This window comes from Lissotriton vulgaris, chromosome 9 (assembly GCF_964263255.1).
Source record: "Lissotriton vulgaris chromosome 9, aLisVul1.2, whole genome shotgun sequence".
NCBI classification, from domain to species: domain Eukaryota; kingdom Metazoa; phylum Chordata; class Amphibia; order Caudata; family Salamandridae; genus Lissotriton; species Lissotriton vulgaris.
In genome coordinates this window covers 1075020501-1075042980 of record NC_141697.1, presented here as the reverse complement: position 1 = coordinate 1075042980, position 22480 = coordinate 1075020501, and the positions used below count along the sequence as shown (strand labels likewise).

The following is a 22480-nucleotide window of genomic DNA, read 5'->3' as shown; positions in this document are numbered from 1 at the left end:
TATCCAACATCCATCTACTAGCACATACAGCTCTACACACACCACCACACATATTTCTACAGAAACGTACACATACTTTACTCTCTTAAACAATTAGTTATAGAAACACATACTTATTTATACAGGAACTCTTCCAATCTGTCACTGTCATATATCCTTACTTATATACATCAATACTCAGATATATTCGTTTAAAACATATGTACTTACTCATAAAGACACTATTGAGGCAGTCATTCACTCACTAACACACCCATACACACACTCATCCACCCATGCAGTCCTGCACACATGCTGTCTTCAAAACACATACAAACAGTGAGTCAGTGATTCATGCATCTGTGCGGTAAGTAATACCCCCATCAAATCATACAGACACTCATTCTGATACTCAAAAAACCAACTAATAACCCATATAGACACTCATGTAGCTACTCACTAACCCATGCAGCCACTTATACACAAATTGAGACACTGATACAGATAGTGACATATTTAAACATTACTCGCTAATACATGTATTCACTAATATATACTTAATAAGTCAGTTATACAATCAATTTTACAAATAAAAAACATTTAGAAACTTATTTACCGATTTATTCTTCCATCAACCTTTAGATCACAGCTTTCCAAACTATGTGGCGCGACACATTACTGTGTCGCGACCCACATGTGGGTGTGTCGCATCGGCAGAGTGGAGCTGCAGGGGCTCTTAAGGGGCAAGCAACAACAAAGCCGTATTAACATGCACAAGGTCTTTAACGACCTGTGAAGAGCTCGGGTGCGGCCGTGAGCGGGCCTGGGAAGTGTCTCATCCCGGGCTGCCACACGAGGGGGGAGGAGGGGGAGAGAGGGGAGCTGAAGCCCTTTGAGGCCAAAGGGTGTTGGGCGCCTGTCTACATCCCATCACACACCCACTCGACAAAGGAAAACAAATGGACCAATTGGTGCCTTTTACAACAAGAATTGTCAGTGCAATTTTCAAATCTTCAAAAACAGCTTTCTTCAGTAGTTGAAATAATGTGTGTGTGCAGTGTGAAACTGCCTACACCCGGAAAACTTTGTGTTCGTTTTTCGGTCCTCTTGCATTCAGTTTTACCGCCTGCCTCTTTTGATAGATTACCTGCTTTATTTGATGAAAGCATGAAACGTTACTGATTTCACACTTTTCAGCAGTTAGCAGAGATGTCTATCAGATTAGCTCAATCTTGCTGGTTGAGGGACCAGAGATGGAGAACACTGTTGGAAGAGAATCTGTTCTCAGGCAGCTGTTATGTGTGTTCTTAACAAGCTAGTAAAATCTACCAATATAGAACATAAGATGGCTCCACTTTATCGATGAAACAACCGTCTCAGCAGTAAGGCAGATCATTCTGCAATTGACCGATTATTCTGTGTCCTCAAATTATTAATCAACTATCATCTTGAAATATATTTAAGCACACAAATTTTGTTCCAAAATATCAGTTTCCCATGTTTAGTAAATTATTATCCTTAAAAAAATACCTTGTAATTTTTCTTAATTATGCATCCTTTTTTGTCGCCCTATAACAACTTTTCATTTTTAGTAAATTAATGTGTTTGTTTCCAAATATTTGTCTTTGAGTTTCTGAAAGTAACTTATGTTGTCTGCAATTATCAGCTTGACCACATAAACACTCTTGCAATGTCGGTAAATAAGTATATATGCTGTTCATACCAGACAGAGAGGGAGTGAGACAGAGAGGGAGGGAGGTAGACAGAGGGAGGGAGACAGTCGGAGGGAGAGGGAGGGAGACAGAGAGGGAGTTAGACAGAGAGGGAGTGAGACAGAGAGGGAGGGAGGGAGACAGTTGGAAGAAGAGGGAGTGAGACAGAGGGAGGAAGACAGAGAGGGAGGAAGACAGTCGGAAGAAGAGGGAGTGAGACAGAGGGAGGAAGACAGAGAGGGAGGAAGACAGAGAGGGAGGGAGACAGAGAGGGAGGGAGACAGAGAAGGAGTGAGACAGAGAGGGAGGGAGACAGAGAGGGAGGGAGACAGAGAAGGAGTGAGACAGAGAGGGGTTGAGAGAGAGGGAGGGAGGGAGGGCGACAGTCGGAGGGGGACAGATGGAGGGAGACAGATGGAGGGAAAGGTCACCTCCGCCACTGACTCCCTCACTGTTACCCTTTAACAGTGCCCCTCAAGTCTCTGTGTGTGGGGAGTGTGTTGGGTGTGTGTGGGGTGTGTGTGTGGTGTGTGTGTGTGTGGGGGATGTGTGTGGGGTGTGTTTGGTAGTGTGTGGGGTTGAGTGTGTGGGGGGGGTTATGTGAGTGTGTGGGGGAGTTATGTGTGTGTGGGGGAGATGTGTGTGTGGGGTGGTGTGTCTGTGGGGTGGGGTGTGTGTGGGGTTGTGTGTGGGGTCGGGTGTGTGTGTGTGTGTGTGTGTGATGTGTGTGATGTGTGGGGCCCGAACTCACCATAGGTGGTTCAAGTTCACTCGCTGCGCTTCCTCGTGTTACCGTGTCCCTGAAATTTTTTTCACAAAAGGGTGTGTCACCAACATGAAAAGTTTGGAAAGCTGTGCTTTAGATATACATATATAAAAAATATTTATTTTTCAGAAAGACACACATTCACTGGATGATGTCATGAGTGATATCATCAATGATGTCATTTGAGATGTCATCAGTGATGTCATGAGTGATGTCACTGACCATGTCATGAGTGATGTAATATGTGACGTCATCAGTAGTGCATTGCGGGCGGGCAAGTTATAGTTAACTGAACTAACTAGCACGGGGAATTTCAATGGTTTTGCATGAGTGAAATTGCCAGCTAACTATAACATGCGTGAAACCAATGGTTTTTTTCAGTGAATTTCTAAGGTTTTTTAAATGCTAATTCCTAACTATAACGTGGCTGAAACCTTTTTTTTTTCAGTGAATTTCAAAGGTTTTTTAAATGCTAATTCCTAACTATAACGTGGCTGAAACCTATGGTTTTTTCAGTGAATATATATATCAGATAGTGATTTGGTATATGAAAGGGATGCCTACAACAAGACCTTTTTCCAGAAACCTAGTCAGTACACATTCACAATCCCATTTTTAGGTGTCTGAAAACCTTTTGACTCCTAAAATGGGAATAATAAATCAGAAAAAGCTTTTTAACACAAATGCCTTATCGGAGTTATTGCGACCGTTAAAATGCTTCATACATGTGGCCTTAAGTTAATACAGTTCGGGTGGTCTCCTTTCCTCAGTCTCCTTAATGATAGTTTATTTTACCTGAGAAAAGAATACTACTCTGATGGGAATACTCCCAGGTCGAAGTTACATCGTCACCTAGTAAGTTCTGAAAGTGGAAAAATTGTTTCCTGTTCTTCCAACCTGTAAGTTGTGAAGTGTAGTGGAGGAACGTTCTTCATGTATGAGTCCTGTTGGTGTGGCAATTTTGCTCTTGAGGTTTGTTCCATTGCTAATACATGGCAGGAACAAAGGTAAGCAAGGATTTATCGCTTCACTTATTTCTGGATTTACTATTCCTAGGTGATCGAACCATTTTAGACCATACAACACCACAAACTTTAAACAGCTTCTACTTTGCTACTCACTTGAGAAGCTCAAGGAATTCGTTTAAAGTTTCCATATGGCTTTGTTAATGAAGCCTGTACCTCATCTACTGTGGTTTGAGTAACCTGTGGCAATTTCTGCTTTTCAGTATTGTCATTTTTCAAGAGTATAAATGTATAAGGTCAATAAGCAAGGGTATCAAGTTCCTGGCAAGCGTTCTTGCACCTTGAATAATACATTGCCAGCCTAAGGAGAAACAGCCACAAAGAGCATTGCACTCTGAAAATTAATCACACAGACCTAAACAAGCATAATTGATACCCCCAAAATGTAGGCATATTGAGATCCATGCTGTTATACTGAAACAGCACCTCTGGCAGGCTGGTAGAGACTATCTTATAAGTAGCATATGGGAATATTTGAGCAACACTGCAATGATATCAAAGCTCCCTTGAGTATCTGAGCAACACAGGTATAAGCGGAGCCACACAATTTTACTGTTGAGATTGAGATGCTAGTGATGCGAATGGTGCCATAAGCACCTCATAAACAGTCTTTGAAAGATAACCTGAGTAACAAGTTCAGTATAGTTTAGCTCTACTGACAGTTTGAAGAAGAGTAATCATGACTTCTTTAAGCACCTCTTTTAAACTCTTCCCTATTTTCTCTTTGAAGATGATCAATGTATTTGCTCAAATAGTTCCATAGTTCTCTATTGCATCTGCCTACAACAGCAGTGCGCAAGCAGCCCACGCAGACGTGGCTGACGTGTATCGTATTTTCACCTATCAAGACCATCCCATTGCTTTCCTTTTCAGATGATGTAGCAGAAGAGAAAACCTGGCCATTATAACACTTCTGGCTGTAGAGACACTAAAAGAATCTGGAGGAGTGTCGTGGGTGGAAGTAAAGATCTAAGTAAGTTAATCTGCATATTTTACCCATGCACCTCTATATAGAGGCTGTAGGAAATGTGCACAGTAGATTCGATAAGTCCTCGAACTAAAGCCAGCCTGGTCTTAATTTCACATTTCTGAAGAATAGTCTCAAATATCATTGAGAGATCATATTAGGAGATATTTCCTATGTTTAACCTCTTAGGTGCTACATTAGTTATCTTGGGACAATGGAGATACGGGATGAGGAAGGCAATTTGGTGTTCTCACAGAGGTAGTACCCATGTCAATGCCTGAATAATGAATGGACTGCTATAAAGATTCTCTACACGAAGAGAGGAAATGTCTTCTCTCAAAGGCTCCAGTCTTGGACTTTCTGGAGGAAGATATGTTTTTTGAAGTGCTAGGTTTGTGTCTCCTTTTTTCTTTCCTCTTTAGAGTGGTGCAGATAAATATGTCCCTCCACTTATTTCTGTATACATGTGCTTGCTTTGCTTTTACCATTTGTGCTGCCCTCTCTTTGTGCTTGTTGCAGGCCTTCCTGTACTCAAAAGAGGAAGGTGGAGGAGGAGAAGTCGCAGGCACCATTACAGGAATACTAGGCACCCCAGCAGGGGGTTTATGACACATGTGGGTGGTAGGACTCTTTGTATATGGCAGTAGTCTTTAGAAATCTGCCAATGGTATGGGCAGAAGCACTTCAGCTGTGATTAAGGCAACAAATTAATATAAAGATACGAGCTAGAGTCAAGGAAGGTATCAGGTTTGGCCACAAGGAGCTAAAACAAGAGCCATTAATATCCTGGTAATGTAAATTATGCAATAAGAGTAATGAAAAAGTATGAAGACGCAAACATTTTGAGAGTAAAAAAGTGAGATATGATATCCCTGCAATGAGTGGCATTTAATATAAGTGAACCTTTCTAAACATGCAATTGATGCCATAAGGGAACTTAAACTAGCCAGATGACTTGTTCTCCATTATGCGTGGCCATTATCATCAATCAGGGTAGAGCAACATCATGGGTCTAAAAAAATATATATGTTTAGGGACATGCTGAACTGAATTACTTCAAGGTACTCTCAACCATGATAATCAAGGAAAATAGACACAGTAAAGTGATTTGACTAAGTTCACACATTTTGGTCATGCGGGAAAACTAGGATTTGAAACCAGGTTTCCTGATCACATAAAGCATAATTTATCGGACTGGTATATTCCCTTTTCGGTTTCAAATGTAAGTACTTTTGTTCAGTTCAATCACAAGCTGAATAGTAAATTGTGCTAAATAAATACACAGATCACTTGTTAAATTATTCTGACAACTTAATATAATTTGCGTTCCAAGATTTAGACAACTATTTCAAAAGTGAGTCAATACCACAATGAAGGCAATGATACGATTCAGAAAAACATAAAAGTTGAAAGATATACAACAGAGTTGGCTCTCCAGTTCAATTGCAAGAATTCAATAAGACAGATGGAAGCACAAATATTGGCTGCAGGCAGTTTACCATGTGTGTGTTTGCATAATCATATAAGCTTCAAGCTGAAACGCATAATTTTCGATTTTTTGTTAGAGCTCACACGCCCTGCGCTTTGCAGTTTTTGTGTTTAACACACTGCATCACGATGGAAAAGGGCAATGCCTGTGATGCCAGTTTGGCTTTTTTTTGTTTTTTACAAATCTGTCCCCATGGTTGAGGTCCAAGCCAGAGCGAGACATCTGGCACAAGCCAGACCGGATTCTCGCTTTGTATGCCGACCTAGAAGGTGAGGAACTCAACCATAAAGAAAAATATCAAGCAAGAAAACCTTGACACTCGTGATGCCGAATGATCAGTGATGTGAGGTAAGGACTCAGTGGCCCGTGGAAGGTGGAGGGTCAGGGTCCAACCCTGCAGGCGGATGAGGAAGAAGGCTCCTTTACCTTACTAGAGCTGAAGGACCTTGAAAGAACTCTTCCTACTTACATTTTCTTCACTATTCTGCAAATTCCCTCCCTTGCATCAACCTCCTTTCAGGCATCTATGAGATATTGCATCACCCAAGGGATAATAATTCTAACGGCAAATGACTCACAAATCAGGTTGATCCTTCCAGGACACCTCCCAACACAAGAACACCCGTCAAAAAGAGTTACCAGGTCGCTAAGTTGAGGGGGGTTAGCATTTTGAGGAAATGGTGGGAGAAGGTTACTTTCCTTTGTTAAAACCATGTACATACCAACAGGATGTCAACATCTTTCTCAGCAAGCAGAAAAGACCCAACATTCTTACTGATCATGCAGCATACCAAAGGAAGCGGTCAGCTTTTGGAGTACGGATAGGTGCATTGTCAATTTTGCATTATGTGTGCAGACTTTGTTAAGGCAAAGTATTTCCCATAGATTTTCTTTTTAAAAATGGTAAAAATGTAATATTTTCACTCAAATGTAATCTACGGATGACTTGGCTGAGCAGATATGAAAACAATTGATAGAAATGTTTTCTGACAACTAAGCAAATACACAGAAATACTCTGCTACTTGATATCGGAGACAATCATGTGAAAGGGAACAGTTGGTTATAGTAGGACTAGTCTGATGCAGGAGTGCAGTTAGAACAGATATTTCCATTTAGGCACTACATTCTAATAAAACAATCTTCTCTGAAAAATCAATAACCCAAATCAAAAATGCAATTAGCAGTTTTACCTGAATAACTCTGAAAGCACAGCTTTGATTTTGGTAATTTCCCAGCAGAGTCAGGGCACTCCATAGCTTGACAAGTCCTCTGTAGGAAAAATGGGATAAACACATAATTTGCTTTCATTTTGCAGTATTCTTGTGCATGTGGTGGCAAGACAGTTCACTTCTGGCCATTGTGAGCCACTCTCTAAAACAGCATTTCCCAAACTGCTAGTCGCCAGTCCACATCTGACGAGTTGTGAAAGAGTAATAAATAAAGATTCCTTTACATTTTGTATTTACTTGCCCACATTTGTTGTGCACACAAAGACAGAGGTCAAATGTCAAGCTAGGTCTTCTGACAAATTGCTGCTTATTCTGTTAACACAGGGTTCGGTGAATGGCTGCCAGTAACGTGAAGAAACATTTGTGGGAGGGAACTGGCCAAAGGGAAACAAGCTCCCTGGTTCGAGGGACCAACACGCCACATTTAAAAATATATTTGCACCTTATTTTCCCAAAAACTACTGAACAGATTTACACCAAATCACAAAAGAAACACTTACTGGACCACATCTAGTTTCCTGCCAAATTTGGAGTAATTCTGTTCAGCAGTTTTTCCAGAAGTGCTGTTCAAAAAAGCCTTTGGAAAATGCATGGGGATTTTGCAATTTGTGACCCCCTGATCTCTAACCCAGCTTGATTAGCCTGAACTTTTCCAATGCACAAACTAGACAAAAAGTAACACTTCATTTGGACAGTTTTGTCAAGATTTGTGAAGATTCATCAAACAATACCAAGGTTATTAGCAAACGCAAAAAGCATTTTCTATGAAAATGCTGACCAAACTGTATACCCAGTGGTGACCGCCAATGGGTAATATTAGTCTAAAATGCACAACTAGACTTCGTTTTAACACAAAAATGGATGCGAGTCCTTACTCTATACTCTGTGTCCTTCACAAGGAGTTTTTCAAATTTGCTAAACTCAGATTTTTTAGATGTCTTGTGATCTTAGTGAACAGATGCCAGAGGTGAGAACCTCATTCAGAAAAGTGTTCCAGCTTCAGTGCAGTTCACTATCTGCCACAGATCAATATCTTGGCCACAGATAAAGACAGATCGGTGGGCATGTAAAAATTTCGTTATATTGGTTATTTACAGCACTTTGAAAGCATGTCTGCTATTACATTAAACAAACTGACCCCACCTTCACGTCCGTTAAAGCTAGGAGGGTCTGGAAAGTGTGTCGTTCTGAAAACTGGACCGTGGTTCTAAAACGTTTGGGAAGCACCACTCTAAAACCATTCTCTGAACAGCTTCTTAAAGTACACTGTTAAAAAACAACTTTATAGCAGAGATAACATTCTCAGCAGTGGACAACTGAATGTGACCTGCACTTTATAACTCGATCCCTTCTCTGCACAACACCTGATGACACATAATTGTGCTTGAAATCTGCTCATATCGACTGCAGGGCTATTCATTGTTCGGACTAAGGTGCAGCAAGTTGTTGGCAGAGATGGGTACAAAATTATTTTTGACATGTAAACAAATGACCTAATGTTAATTTTAATCAAAATGCACAATAGCATGACCATGATGTTAAAAGTTTGAATGAAGAAACTTCACAATTGTAGGAAACTGGGCTTTTGCTTAAGTATTTACATTTTGCCTCCTTTATAGCCCCTAGATGCTGATTTTTCACTCCAACAGGGCACTGAGGCCTGCTAACCAGACCTCGGTGTCAGTGCTCCTTCCCGAAAACAAAGTGTTGTCTAATTGTGCTACAATTGGCTAAGGACTTTAGCACCCCTGTAAGTCTCTAGTAAATGGCACCCCATGTACCTAGGGCATGAGTCCTAAAGAGGGTCCTAAAGGGTTTTAGCATATCTTACATCACCCTAAAGGGCCCACAACATTTTGTAGGAAAGTGCCACATTTTGACATGGTAAACAAAAATGGGAAACCCAATATACCATTGGAGGCTTGGGCAGTTAAATATTTAAAGGTAAAGAGGCCTACAAGGGATTTATTTTTAGAAAACAGTAGGAATGATTCATACAATTTACTTGAAATATTTAGTCTGCATTCGTGACTAACACATGAAAAATCTATGAAACAAACTTTTTTGTAATTCTAATTAATATATAAAACAATCATAACTAATTTGCAGAACACGGGTGTACATTTCCCAAAATAAACTCATTTAATGTGATTAAATAAGATTTAGGGTACAAAAGCTGATATCTGAACGCAATGAAAGAGGCAAAGTTTCACATAAGTGACGACCTTCAAAACATTTGTGTTAACATCTAATTCAAATACATGATTTAACAGAAGTAAGCAGAAAACAATTACTGCAAACACGCCGACTGCTGAGACAGCGGCGTTACGTGAGGAGCCAAGCCCCGTATGAATCACTTGATTAAAGCGAGTGTTACCCTGAGCAAACTCTTTTGAGTTGCTTGTTGGAGTGTGTCTAATTGGTTTGGGTATTCATCAGGTTATCAGATAACCTGTACGTTCCGGAGATGTATGCCAGGAACTCTCCATAAACATCAATCAATTTTCTGGTTCAATGCTAGTGCCTGACCATTAAATAAGGGTCATTATCTACTCTATACTCATCCTCCTGAAGATGGTCTGCTGGACTTGTGAGCCACAACAGACCGAAAAGTTGACAAGTTCATCTAATTCCCTTTGTCATCTGTTTTGCCAGTAATTGTTTTCTGCTTACTTCTGTTAAATCATGTTTTTGGAATAGATGTTAACACAAATGTTCTGAAGGTCGTCACTTATGTGAATTATCTACTTTGTCTCTTTCATTGTGTTCAGATATCAGCTTTTGAACCCTATTACAAATTAGTTTAATTATTTCATAGATTTTTCACGTATTAGTCATGATTACGGACTAAATATTTCAAGTCAATTGTATAAATCATTCCTACTCAGGTTTTCTAAAATAAATCCCTTGTAGTCCTCTTTACCTTTAAATAAAAACTTTTGACATGGTCACCCCAACGTTTTACCTGGTAAATGGTGTAATTTCGACTGGAAGTGCACTGGGTTCCTGCTAACCAGGTCCCCAGTGTCAGATCTCTTTCCCAAAAACTGTACAAGGGTTTCCCCAATTAGCAATGCTTTTAGCACTCTCTATAGGTCCCAAGTAAATGGTACCCCTGGTACCTAGGGCCTGAGGTACCAAAGAGGGGCCCTAGGGGCTGCTGCATGAAATGTACCATACTATGGGATCCCTCACCAACCTAATGCAGGGCTGCCAACACAGGCTGTGTGCTTTGGTGAGGACAAAAGTTAAAACACAACATGACACACATCCCTGTGTGCCATGTCCTCTAACACTACATGTAATATTTGTAAGTCACCCCTACAGCAGGCCTTACAGCCCTAAGGTAGGGTGCCTTATATTACCAGTGAGGACATATCTGCATGAGCAGATATGCCCCTGTGCTGGTCTGTTCCACTGCTGCCAGTGCAAGTGATTAGAGAAGCCAATTTAACACATGTGCTGGGCACTGGTGAAAAAGAGTTCTCCAGCTACAGGATAGCTTCACTGAAAATAGCGATGTTTGGTAAAAAAAAATCTCGTGCTCACAAATCGACTCTCATTCTAGTGGTGAATTTGTAAATACATGCACCCAGAGGGTATAGTAAAGGTGCCCCCTGAAGACCTATCAGCCTCTGGTGCATTGGCTAACTGGTCTCTGCCAGCCTGACACCCGAGACAAGTTTCTGACCTCCCAGGGTGAGGGCTTTTGCTCTCAGGAGGCCAGAAACAAAGCCTGCACAGGAAGAGGGTGATCACGCCCCCTCCTACTTGATGACGTGCTGATTAGCATTACAAGGCAGGGGAGCTTCAAAGAAGCCACAGACTATGAAATGTAGTCTGGCTCTGATCCTGGTAGCAATCCACCCTCTTGCGATGATCTTGCTGCCTTTTTCACTGAGAAATCAAGAATCATCTCCATTGACCTCGCCTCTAAGAAGGCTCTACTACCCTTTTCCTTTGCTGCCTCACCCACTGACTCCTCTGTAAGGCGTAAATCGACTTCCATGAATTCCAAAAACATCACCATGGGGAACTTTTACCACTTTTAGTGAATATATCTTCAAGATTCTTCAGAATATCAACCCTTCCAACCATTTCAGCGACCTGCTGCCCCCTTCTATCTTCAAAGAAATCAGGAATGCACTGATCCCCACATGGACTAAGATTGTTAATGCTTCCCTAGCACAAGGCATGATCCAAGAATGCCTTAAAGCAGCTCAGGTAACACCCATACTAAAAAAAAACTAACGCTGACAAATCTGATCTCAATAACTTCCGCCCTATTTCCAACATCCCCACTTTAGCCAAACTACTAGAAAAATGTGTGCAATCCCAACTCTGTGCTCACATAGAGAACTACCAACTCCTAGATCAGCATCAATCGGGCTTTAGGAAGTGGCACAGAACTGAATCGGCTCTCACTCACGTTTTTGATGACATTTTAATAATGCTCGACCAAAATGAATCTTGCCTCCTGATCCTCCCCGACCTTTCCTCCGCATGTGATACGGTTAATCATGACAAACTCCTATCCGTCCTGCAAAATAGAATGGGGTTTTCTGATCGGGTGTTACAATGGTTCTCATCCTTCCTTCATCACAGAACTTAGAGTCAAGGCAAACAACTCTCTTTCCTAGCCCTCTCCCGTACTCATGGGTGTCTCCCAAGGATCCGCTCTAACTTCTATCCTCTTCAATCTTTTCTTTAAACCTTTGGCACATTCACTAAATTCCATGGACATTCTCTTCCACATGTATGCGGACGATACGCAACTATATCTGAAAATCTCATCCTGTGAAAACATCATATCACTCAATACTACCCTAATGTTTACACAAAACTGGCTAACGGAGAATCATCTACTGCTCAACACCTCTAAAACAGAATTCCTGCTAATCTCCCCTCTGAATCTCATCCCCAAGCTAGACCTCTGGCTGAGTCACCCCACTGCTTTCAACTATACGCCTCTCATCGAAGACGCAGCCAAGTCTCTCAGTATCACCATGGACAAACACCTGAATATGAAAGGTCATATCAGAAATGTATGCAAAGGAGCTAACCACTTGATACGATCCCTCAGAAATATCAAACCTTTCCTTCCTCTAAATGATTTCAAGCAAGTGGTCCAAGTGCTTGTCTTGCCGAGGTTAGATTATGGTAGTGCTACCCTCAGTGGCCTACCCAAATACGCTCTGGCTCTTCTAAGGGCTGCACTTAACTCGGCTGCTAGACTGGTTACAGATACCAAGCGAAAAGATCATATATCCCCAGTTCTAAAATCCCTCAATTGGTTGCCCTTCGAAGCACAAATTCAATTAAAGATTGCTGTTCTCACACACAAAGCCCTTCACCTTAATACTCCTATGTACCTTGCGCAAAAACTTAAACTATCCTGTGGCTTAAGAGCTTCAAGAAGCGGCTCTACCCTCCTCCTGAAACCACTCATCCTTAAGAAAAAGAGAAGTTGTCATCAAGCTTTCTCCGGAGCTGCTCCTAAGATCTGGAACTCTCTCCCACCGGAAGTTTGCAGAATCTGTTCATTGGCAGCGTTCAAAGTGGAAGCCAAAAGATTCCTAATGAACAAATTCATACCCTAATAGGGTGTTACCCACGGGCCCGTTGACATTGCACCTGCTGACTTTGTTCCTAATTTTGTTCTTACTTTTGTTACAGCTCCCCCTTATTGTACAATGTGTCTCACCCTTGTTGCACGCCTACACCTGTTTTATTGTATTACCCTCCTGGTTGCATGTTGCACTGTATATTCTTGCTCTCCCTTCCTCTTATTGAAATTGTTATAGATATTGCTTGTGTCCTTCCTCCCATCATATTATAAAGCGCTCTGTTATTCCTTGGGATCTTGTTCACGCTATATAAAACTTTATAAATGAATCCACTGATCCACGACTCAGAGATAGCTGAAAATTGGTGATTTTCCAATGTCTTTGGGGCATTCCAGTCGAAGGAATATTTGTTTGTCATCTGCATTGTTATAGCACGTGAGGTGAAATGTATTGATCAGTACTGGTAATGACTTCATGTAGATGTTGAAAAGCATGGGCGAGATGATAGAACCTTGAGGGACCCCAGCTTTTGTGGGGTATGGTTTGGACGCGAAAGGTGGGGTATGGATGACATTAGTTCTGTTTTGAAGGTAGGACGCTATCCAGTCTAAAGCAGTTCCCTCTATGCCGGCTTCTTAGAGTATTTGTTTCAGAGTGTCATGGTCAACCGTGTCAAAGGCAGCTGAATGGTCCAAGAGGAGTAGCGCAGCAACCCCGTTGCAGTCAACTGTACTCTTTAGGTCATCCCAGATGGCAAGGAGGGCAGATTCAGTGCCTCTACCCAGTCGGAATCCTGTTTGGAAGTCTGAAAGTATATCATTCTCTACAATGAATTGTGACATCTGGGCGAACGCTGCTCTTTCTATCAGTTTGCGCAGGAACGGTCCATTTGTAATGGTAGGTAGTTGTCAGGGTTCAGCGGGTCCAAGTTTGTTTTCTTCAGTGAAGGGTGTATGTATGACGTTTTGAGTTCTTCTGGAAATATTCAAGTAGTAAAGGAATCGTTGAGGATTCTTCTTACTGGAGTTGCATCAGAGCTTGTTAAAAGAATTGTCTTGAAAGTTTGTGGCGGACAGGAGATAGAAGGGCTGCCGGCAGGCCTGCTTATTTTGACCAGGTCCATCAATTCATTGTGTGAGATGTGTTGGAAGGAAAGGAGAGGCTTGATTAGAGCATTCTTGGATTGTTGTTTTGTACAAGGGTTAGTGCTGGTGCTTTGTTTCTGTTTTAAGTATGATTCCAATGTGTCTGCTTTGTCCCTGTAATGATTTGCCAGTTTGTCTGTGAAATCTTGAGTAATAGGATGAGTTCCTTCTAGGCAATTTGGTTTGCAAAATTCGTTGAGTATTTTATAGAATTCTTTATTTGCACATTTAGCGTTTTGATTTCTGTCTGAATAGTACCTTTTCTTAGCTTTTTTGATAGCCGACTTGAATAATCTGTTAATTTTCTGTAGGTGAAGTTTGTCTTGTTTGGCGTTTGTTTTGAGCCAGGTACGTTGCAGCTTTCTAATTTGTTTTTTTTTATGTCTTTTATTTCTATGTTTCTCCAAGGTGCTTTTTTTCTTTTGTTCTGTTATTTGGTTTTGAGTGGTATAAGGATGTCAAAAGCTTCCTGTAGCCACTCATATAGATTTTGAACAGAATTTATGATTTCCAGATTTGTACTTGATGTTAGTTGTGTTTCCAGGTGTTCCAAATTGAGTTTGTTCCACGGCCGATAGGTGGATGGATGTAAGGTACTTTTAGGTGAGTCGCTTAGCGTTGTTTTATGTTGGAAGGCAAGCAAGTGGTGGTCTGACTATGTGACTGGAGTTATAGTTTGAAAGGTAACTAGTTCAGTATTAGCAAAAATGACATCTAGGGCATGTCCAGCAGTGTGTGTCGGATTGTGGACAATCTGATGCAGGTTCAATGCGTCTAGGCCGGTGATTATAGTTTTTTTATGGGTCATATTGGGTTTATCAAACTAAATGTTAAGGTCAGCCAGAACGCATAGGTTGGAGTGTATTGTTATCAGGTTTGAAACTGTGTCTAGAAGTGTGTCTGGGAATGTTGCCCTGCTAGGTGGAGATCTGTAAAGGAGCAGGAAGTTACAGGAGGAAGACGGTGTAGGATTGCATCTTGTTAGACGAGCCTCACAATTCTTTATGGAGATGTTGTCAATTTTAGTGATACATATTGTTTGCCTGAATACAACAGCTAGACCATCTCCTTTTTTGGCTATACGATTTTGGGTGATTATTTGATAGCCTAGAGGAATGGCTTCATGCAGGACTGGAGCCATATCTTCTCACAACCCTAATTAGTTTATGAATAGTATGTCTGGTTTTGAATCGGTGAGAAGGTCGTAGATGTGATGCTGGTTTTTAGAGAGGGATCAAGCATTTATTAGTAGACAGTTTAGAGAGTGGCCTTTGGTGATAGTGGGACTTTGTTTGGTAGAAAAGTAAATAGTATTGTGTGGGTTTGTAGCAGGTGTGTTTTTAGTGCTGGTATTAGCTGTATTAGGATGGCAATTGTGTAGCTGTTCTGTATCGTGTTCCTCATCCAGCATGCTAAGAAGGCCTTTTGATGGGTCTGCATGTGTATGTGTTGGAGATGGTGTTTGAGAGTGAGTTGGAGTGCTGTGTTGCTTTTGTGGTGTAACATTGTTGTGAAGTAGACATGGGGAAGCAAAGTTGTGACGTGTGGCATGTTGCTTATATTTTTTGTGTGTGTTTAAGGCGGAAGGTGTATGAGTCAGGGGAGGTGGTTCAGCATGTGGGTCATGTAGTAATGTTCTAAATTGCCCAATGGATGAGAGGCGGTTAGAAGAGAGGTGCTGTATTGCTGTATCTGTGTTAGGTGTGGTGGAACAGTGAAAGCTTGGCATTGGAGTTTGTTCCTTTGTGTGGTTTGAAAGGTGGGTATATGTTTGTATTTTGTGATGGTAAGTATTATGAGGTGTTGCGCTTTGAAGATCTTGTTGTGCTGGTGTGTGTGATATGTTTTGCTTTTGAGGAGTAGTGAAAAAGGGTGCGGATGTATATGTTCCATGCAATGGATTTGGTTGTGTAGTATTGTTTGTGAGAGGAGGATGTGATGTAGAGGGGGCGGTGATGTGTTTATGAGTAGAGTGTATGTTGTGTGTAGGTGGGAATGAAGTAGAGGTGAGAGTGTTTATCTTAGACTGGTTTGTTGCAAGAGTTACAAAGCGTGGTGTTGTGCAGTGTGTGTGTTGTGCGTTAGTGTTATTATGGTAGAAGTAAGAGGAGGGTGTTTGTTGGACAACTGATGGAAGGATGATTATAAGTTTGTTAGTGATAAAAGGTGGTCTGTTATGTGTAATTAAAGCAGGGAGAGTGTGTTTGAATGGGATGTAGTTATGTATGGTGTTGATTGGCGTTGTGTTAGTGATGAGTGTATTGGTTAGTGGTATAGGATAGAGTTGTTTACTGTTTGTAGGTGATGGTGGATATGTGTGGTAGTTGGGATAGTAGGGTGTGTAGATGTGATTTGGTTGGGTTTGTAGTGCAGGCTGGTACATTAATCTGTGCATAGTGTTGTGCGTGGTGTACAGTTGGTGTGAGTGTGTTGCTCTGTTTGTGGATGTGGATGGTGTGGGCTGGGTATTGCTAAATGGGAAAATAGGCAGCATTTCTTGCCCTAGTCCCGACCAGTCTCGTACAGGCTCAAACAGGAAACTGCCCTTGTGCTCTCTGCCCTTAACAGGCTCAAACAGGAAACTGCCCTTGTCCTCTCTGCCCCTAACAGGCTCAAACAGGAAACTGCCCTTAGCCTCGACGCCCGGGCTGAGACGCCCCAAGCCTGGCCTTTTTTATAGCCCTAGTAATCAGGTGACCCCTTCAGGAAATGGGAACCCTAGCCCTAACACTATCCAATCACAACACTAGCCCTAAAATCTAGAACCAATAGGAGACCAGGACCTTACAGCCAATCCTAGCCCTAGTCCAAGCACCCAATCAGTTAAAAAACCCTGATCTCTATGTCCAATAAAGGCCTTAGACCTACCAGTAGTCCCAACCCAAGTCCATGCAACCAATGGCACAGGTAGCCCTAGTCCCTACTTCCAATAGAAAGCCTAACCCTACTCTAAGTCTCACACCTAGACCAGCAACCAATCACACCAGAAGCCCTAATCGCTACTTCCAATTAAAGGTCTAAACCTAGCCCTAGTCCCACCCTACTCCCAACAACATTGGCTACTACCCAACACTCCTGCAAAACCAATACATTCAGTATTTAAGGGAGCCCCTGGTACCAGAAATGCAGATCCTGCTGACCTGAAAGTAGAAGACGGATGTGAAGAATCACAAACAGCAAGAACTGATGACCCATCCACTAACCTGGTGCCAACCTTGACTGCCTGCCTACTGACTTTGACAACTGCACCAAAAGTCGACTTGTCTTGCAACTGCTGATTCTTTAAAGCCGGGGATACCCGTCAGCACTTCACACAGGAACCAACACCTCATGTGGGACAGCGAAACAGTCCCAAGCTTCCTGAAGATACGTAAATAAGGACCTTGAGGACTCCGGAACCACCAAAACCGGACGCTGCCTAGCAGCGCTGCACCCAAGTCCCCCAGCTGTGTCGAAGTTGGCCAACAATGCCGTTGTGGTCCCCAAGCCCTCCAGGAACAGAGTTCACAATGGACTGACGTCTCGTGGACTCCCGACGTCGTCTGCAGCATATGACTGCAGGTCCTCTCAACCGTAAGTTTTGCCGGACAAAGAAACCAGACAGCCCCAAAGACCCTCTGCACCCAGACACTTTGGCCCAAGGAGAAGAGGAACAAAGGTGTCCCTATATCCCCCAACATCACACGGTCCAAAGCCACTCGTTGGTTTTGCAGGACTGACCTCATGGTCCCTTCCTGCACCTTCTTTTTGACCAGACCCATCCCCATTGGATTGGGCACCCAATGCTGTAAGCACCACTGCACCCGGTGGCCCTAATTTTGCTGGAGGTGACCAGCTGGCGTGGTCTTGGACCTTGCCCCTTACTCATCCTTACTCCAAGTGCCTGCCATGTAAGTCGATGCAAAGAACTGGTAAACTGTATGTGTTTTTCCTCCCATAGGTTAACAATGCAACCTTCAAGAATTGCACTGTCTCTTACAAAATTTACTTACCTTATTGCATACAATCTGGTACCTAAATATCTTTAAAGATATGTGTTATTTTTATAAATGAGTGTGGATCTCCTTATTGAGTCATGTGTATCACATATTGACTATTGTGTGTATTTGTGAATGTCTAACACTCCCCTCTGATAAGCCTAAGGCTGCTTGACCACTATATCCCCTAGAAGAGCACCTTGGGATTGTTAGAGCAAATCCTTGCCCACTTATAAGGGAATCCCTGGACCCTTTCATGATACATCTCATTTGACATAACATACAAAGAGCCAGCTTCCTATACATTTCACACAAACTACCATTGCATGCTGCGTGACATGGTGCAAACCATAAGTGAAAACATGACATGACACTCTCCTGTGTGCCATGCCAAATTCCCTGCACCTAACATATGTACGTCACCCATACAGCAGGTCTTTGAGCCGTAAGGCAGATTGCATTATATTTTATACGAGGACATATCTGCTTGAGCAGTTATGCCCCTGTGATGTCTAGTTCAATTACTAGACATTACAAGTGAGCAGGCAAGCCATCTTACGGTCAAAAGCGAGTACCCCAGCTACATAACGGCTTCACTGAAATCTATGTTGTTTGCTATCAAACACCTTGTATTAATAAATCCACAATGATTCCAGTGATGGATGTATTAATACATGCACCTAAAGGGTACCTTAGGGGTAGTCCCTGAAACCTACCAGCCCCCTAGTGTATTGCCGACTGGTCCAGTCCAGTCTGCCACCACAGATGAGTATGTGACCCCTGTCTCGCCCCCCCCAGGGGTGAGACTCTGTGCGCTCAGATGGTCAGGAACTATGCCTGCTCTGGGGGGAGGTGTTTTACATACCCTCAGGAAAGCTTCAAAGAGCCCACCGTCTCTGGTACGTGTATATGGCTTCTCTCAGAGGTGAGGTGATGCCAATCTCCCTGACAATTGGGCACCAGGACAGGTGTGAAAATTAGTAGTCAGAGGCCTGTCCACCCTCAAGCTAGTTTCCCTCCTAAGGTGGGGTACCAGATGTGGATACACAATTTTAAAGTCTGCCATCGTGGTGATTGCAGAATTAGAAGTCTGGGCCAGGGTAATGCCCACTTCCCACAGGAAGTAGTCACACAGGGAGGAATAGTGACACCAGTGGTAAGTGGCCCATTGGCTACAACCCTCCACTCCCCATAACACCCATAAATCTAGTATTTAGGGAAGCCCCTGGCATCAGGAAATCAGGCACTTGCCGACCTAAGAAGAAGGACTCCAAAGAGCCACGAGAAGCAAGGACTTTGGAGAAGCAGTTGATTTGGCGTCAACCCTGCCGCCAGATTTAGCTAAAGTCTACTCGTCAAACAGCTTCTGTGCCTCCAAAAGCCTAAGAGGACTGCCTACCTCCGAGCGGAGCTGTTTCTCTGTATCTTGCAGGCCCTCTAAAAGAACTGTGAGGACCGGTGCAAACCAGACATGGAAAGCACCGCAGCACCCGTGCACTCTAGCCCGAGTTGAAGTGGGACACCCTGTGCCAGCATGGTCTCCAACTATCCAGAGACAAAGCCCACCTTGGGTTTGCCCACAAGGGACTCATCGACAACACCTGCAGCCTCTTTGTGCCGGCCTGCTCTACTGTGAGTGTCCCCGAAAATCCCGATGCCTCAGAACACCTCTGCACTGAGCCGCACTGGCCCGAAGAGAATCAAAGGAGTTCCTACGTCCCAGAGCAACGTGAGATCTGAGCCCCATTGTTCATTCAGCCTGTCTGGTCTCCAATGACCCAGCTTGCAGCCTCTTTGCAACCAGAACGTTCCCCATTAAAGTGAACCTGACACCTGACACTGTTACACCTCTGCATCTGGACGCCCCAGAACCTCCTGATGTGACTGTTGGTGTGCCCTTAGACCTTGCCCCATACTCTCCTTAAGTCCAGGGGATTGGTCCTGTAAGTCGCTGTGAAGTGCCCGAATGCAGTACATGTTTTTCCTCCATAGGAAAACATAGGGCACCCAATGCTGAATAGCACCTCTGAACCCGTCTGGCCCAATGCAGCCCGAGGTGACCTGTTGGGGCTGCCGTAAACCTTGCATCATAATTACCTTAAGTTCAGGAGATTGGTCCTGTAAGTCGCTGTGAAGTACCTATATGCAGTGTCTCTCTTTCCTCCATATGATACCATTACTGCTTCAGAAACTGCAGTGTCCATTTTTAAAAAATGCAAAAATGTATAACTCGAAAAGTGCTTACCTGATTCCGATGATCTTGGTATCTACATTCATATAAAATTACACGTTATTTTAATAAATTAGTGTTGGTTTTTCTTATTGAGTGCGTGTCTCACTTACTGTGTCTGTGTGCGCAATAAATGCTTAGGCACTACCTCTTATATGCTTAACTGATCGTCCACACTACCACAGTCATCTGGGGTTTACCTGGACTCTTTACATAGAGTACATCTTCTTGGTTCACTATACAAAGAGCCAGTTTGCTACAACTATTATTATATTAGAGAATGTCTGTCTAAATATTTTATTTAAAAAGCAATTTAAAACACTGGGTTAGAGAATGTTTAGTAATTGTGAAATAGGACAACATCAGGAGTTAGAAGTGATCATACAAGTCAAAGCATGCAAGACTGACCTACATACAGTTCAAGCAGATGTTAACATGCATCTGGAACATATGGCACTCAATATAACTTGCTTCAGAGATGGCAAGTGATCCTTTCTGAGGACGCTTCTGTAGCTAAGCCCTTGGCCTACTCATCAGTATGTGATTGCTGTGGTGAATTCCAGTTATGTAGGATAATTCTTTATGAAACAATTACACATTTTATGATCCAGATTTTACATAGTTATTCTGGAAACATAATTGGGGAGAGATCATTCTACAGCAGGATTGATAACACTTGGAGTGCTATGCTGCTGATTGATCTGATGTTTAGAATTTCTTTCCACTACACCTGAATTGTGTGAAATGCAGTAAACATGCATACGTATACACCGCACCCTCTTTCTTGTATCTCCAACACTGGCAGTTGTCTTTTAAAATATAGTTTTAGAGATGTTTAATAAACTCTGAAGAACACCTTTACTTGTGTTATTAATAGTTGCAGGTCAAGGCTTAGTTGTTTGTAAAATGTCGGATTTTCTAGCCAGGAGGCCTCTTTTTTGATTTAGTCAATTAGTTCAAATTTCAAAACAGTTTAATAGGCAACTGTTTTTTTCAGTGCAATTAACAGAAGGATTGTGTTATCATTTTCTTCTCATTTTCATTTTAGATCGAATTTATAAGATCTTATGGTTCATTTTGGCTCCATCCTGCTCTTCCATGTTCAGGTTCTGTGAGAGAAGATAATCCCAGATCTCATGTGTGGCTGAAATGTACTTAGTGCACAGAGTACATAAGGGCACTGGAATGCCAGTGCAGCTGACATGATTAATGCCACAAGTGCACCAATGTTCACTGAAGACTTTTTTCTCTTCATGTGTAGGTAAGGAATGATCCAATACTGCCTTCCTGAATAGGTAGATTTCGCAGCTGTGTTGCTTAGCTATTCTATGAAAGATCTCGTTTGCTGAATTTCCAGTTATTAAAAAAATATCACCATTTCCGATATGTTGAGAGAACAAGATTAGATTCATATTGTAGATGGGCATAGGTACTTGCTCACCATGTAAGTTGTGTTATTCTTTCTGAAAATAGAGCTACTAAAGATTTTTTAATGTCAGTAAACCTTAAGACTACCTATGTGAAACTTCAGTCTATTTATGGATATTTTGGACTTTGCCCCTAATAAAGGTCGTCATTTCTCAACTTTAGAGGATCATCCATTCAGGACTTGAAAACGCAGATTTGAGAGTATATAATGATATTTGGGGATTAGGCACATTTTAATAGTGGAATGTTTGCATTCTTTATAACTCTTAGAATCTCTAAAATTAGGTTATTCAGCTTGTGGCTATTCTAGAATGCCATGCTTTGCATTACACTGCCATCCAATGGCTGGTCTCTGAAAATTATTTTGCTGTGATGAACCAAGTTTTTAAAAAAAAAATCTTTTTATTGGTATTTACAGATTACATATAATGACAGACATATAAACTTGGTATTCTTAGGATGATCGTCGCCTTGGGCCTTTGTTGCTAGATTGACTGTTCGACATTGTACGCCCTTAAGGACTGGCTCTCAAGTAACATTTAACACATCTTTTCGCCTTTGACGTGTTACTACACATTCACCATGTTAAGATTCTATTTTGCCTGAGCATTTCTCTACCATGGATACAAAAGGCTGTCATGTGAATAGGTAAATGCTTCAAGCTGCAAAACTAATGTTACAGGTAAATAACTGTTCTTTTTGGCATTTAACACAACACTAGACTCAACTGTCCACAAAATAATACATTTAACAATCACCTACAACAAGCTTGCATAAATCAAACATCAGGCACCGGGTTGCCAACTATATGACACCACACATAATCAGCATACCATCAGATTGTATGCTCAACACGTAAGATTCAACAGAACTTCCATTTCATAACACATCCACCATTCATAATTTTACCTACCAGTGCTGGGCAACAATGCACAATTCAGACTCCCAAGACCCGTTTGGCAATG

General features: G+C 42.1%; 1 protein-coding gene across 2 annotated transcripts in view; it reads right to left on the bottom strand.

Moving 5' to 3' along the window:
* The window catches only part of RPP14 (ribonuclease P/MRP subunit p14), a 117412-nt gene that overhangs the window by 29704 nt on the left and 65228 nt on the right, over positions 1-22480 (bottom strand). For both annotated transcript variants that reach the window (XM_086939053.1, XM_086939054.1), the window contains exon 5: positions 7130-7208. In XM_086939053.1, the coding sequence (XP_086795179.1) occupies positions 7130-7208 (79 nt within the window). The remainder of the gene's footprint in view (positions 1-7129; positions 7209-22480) is intronic.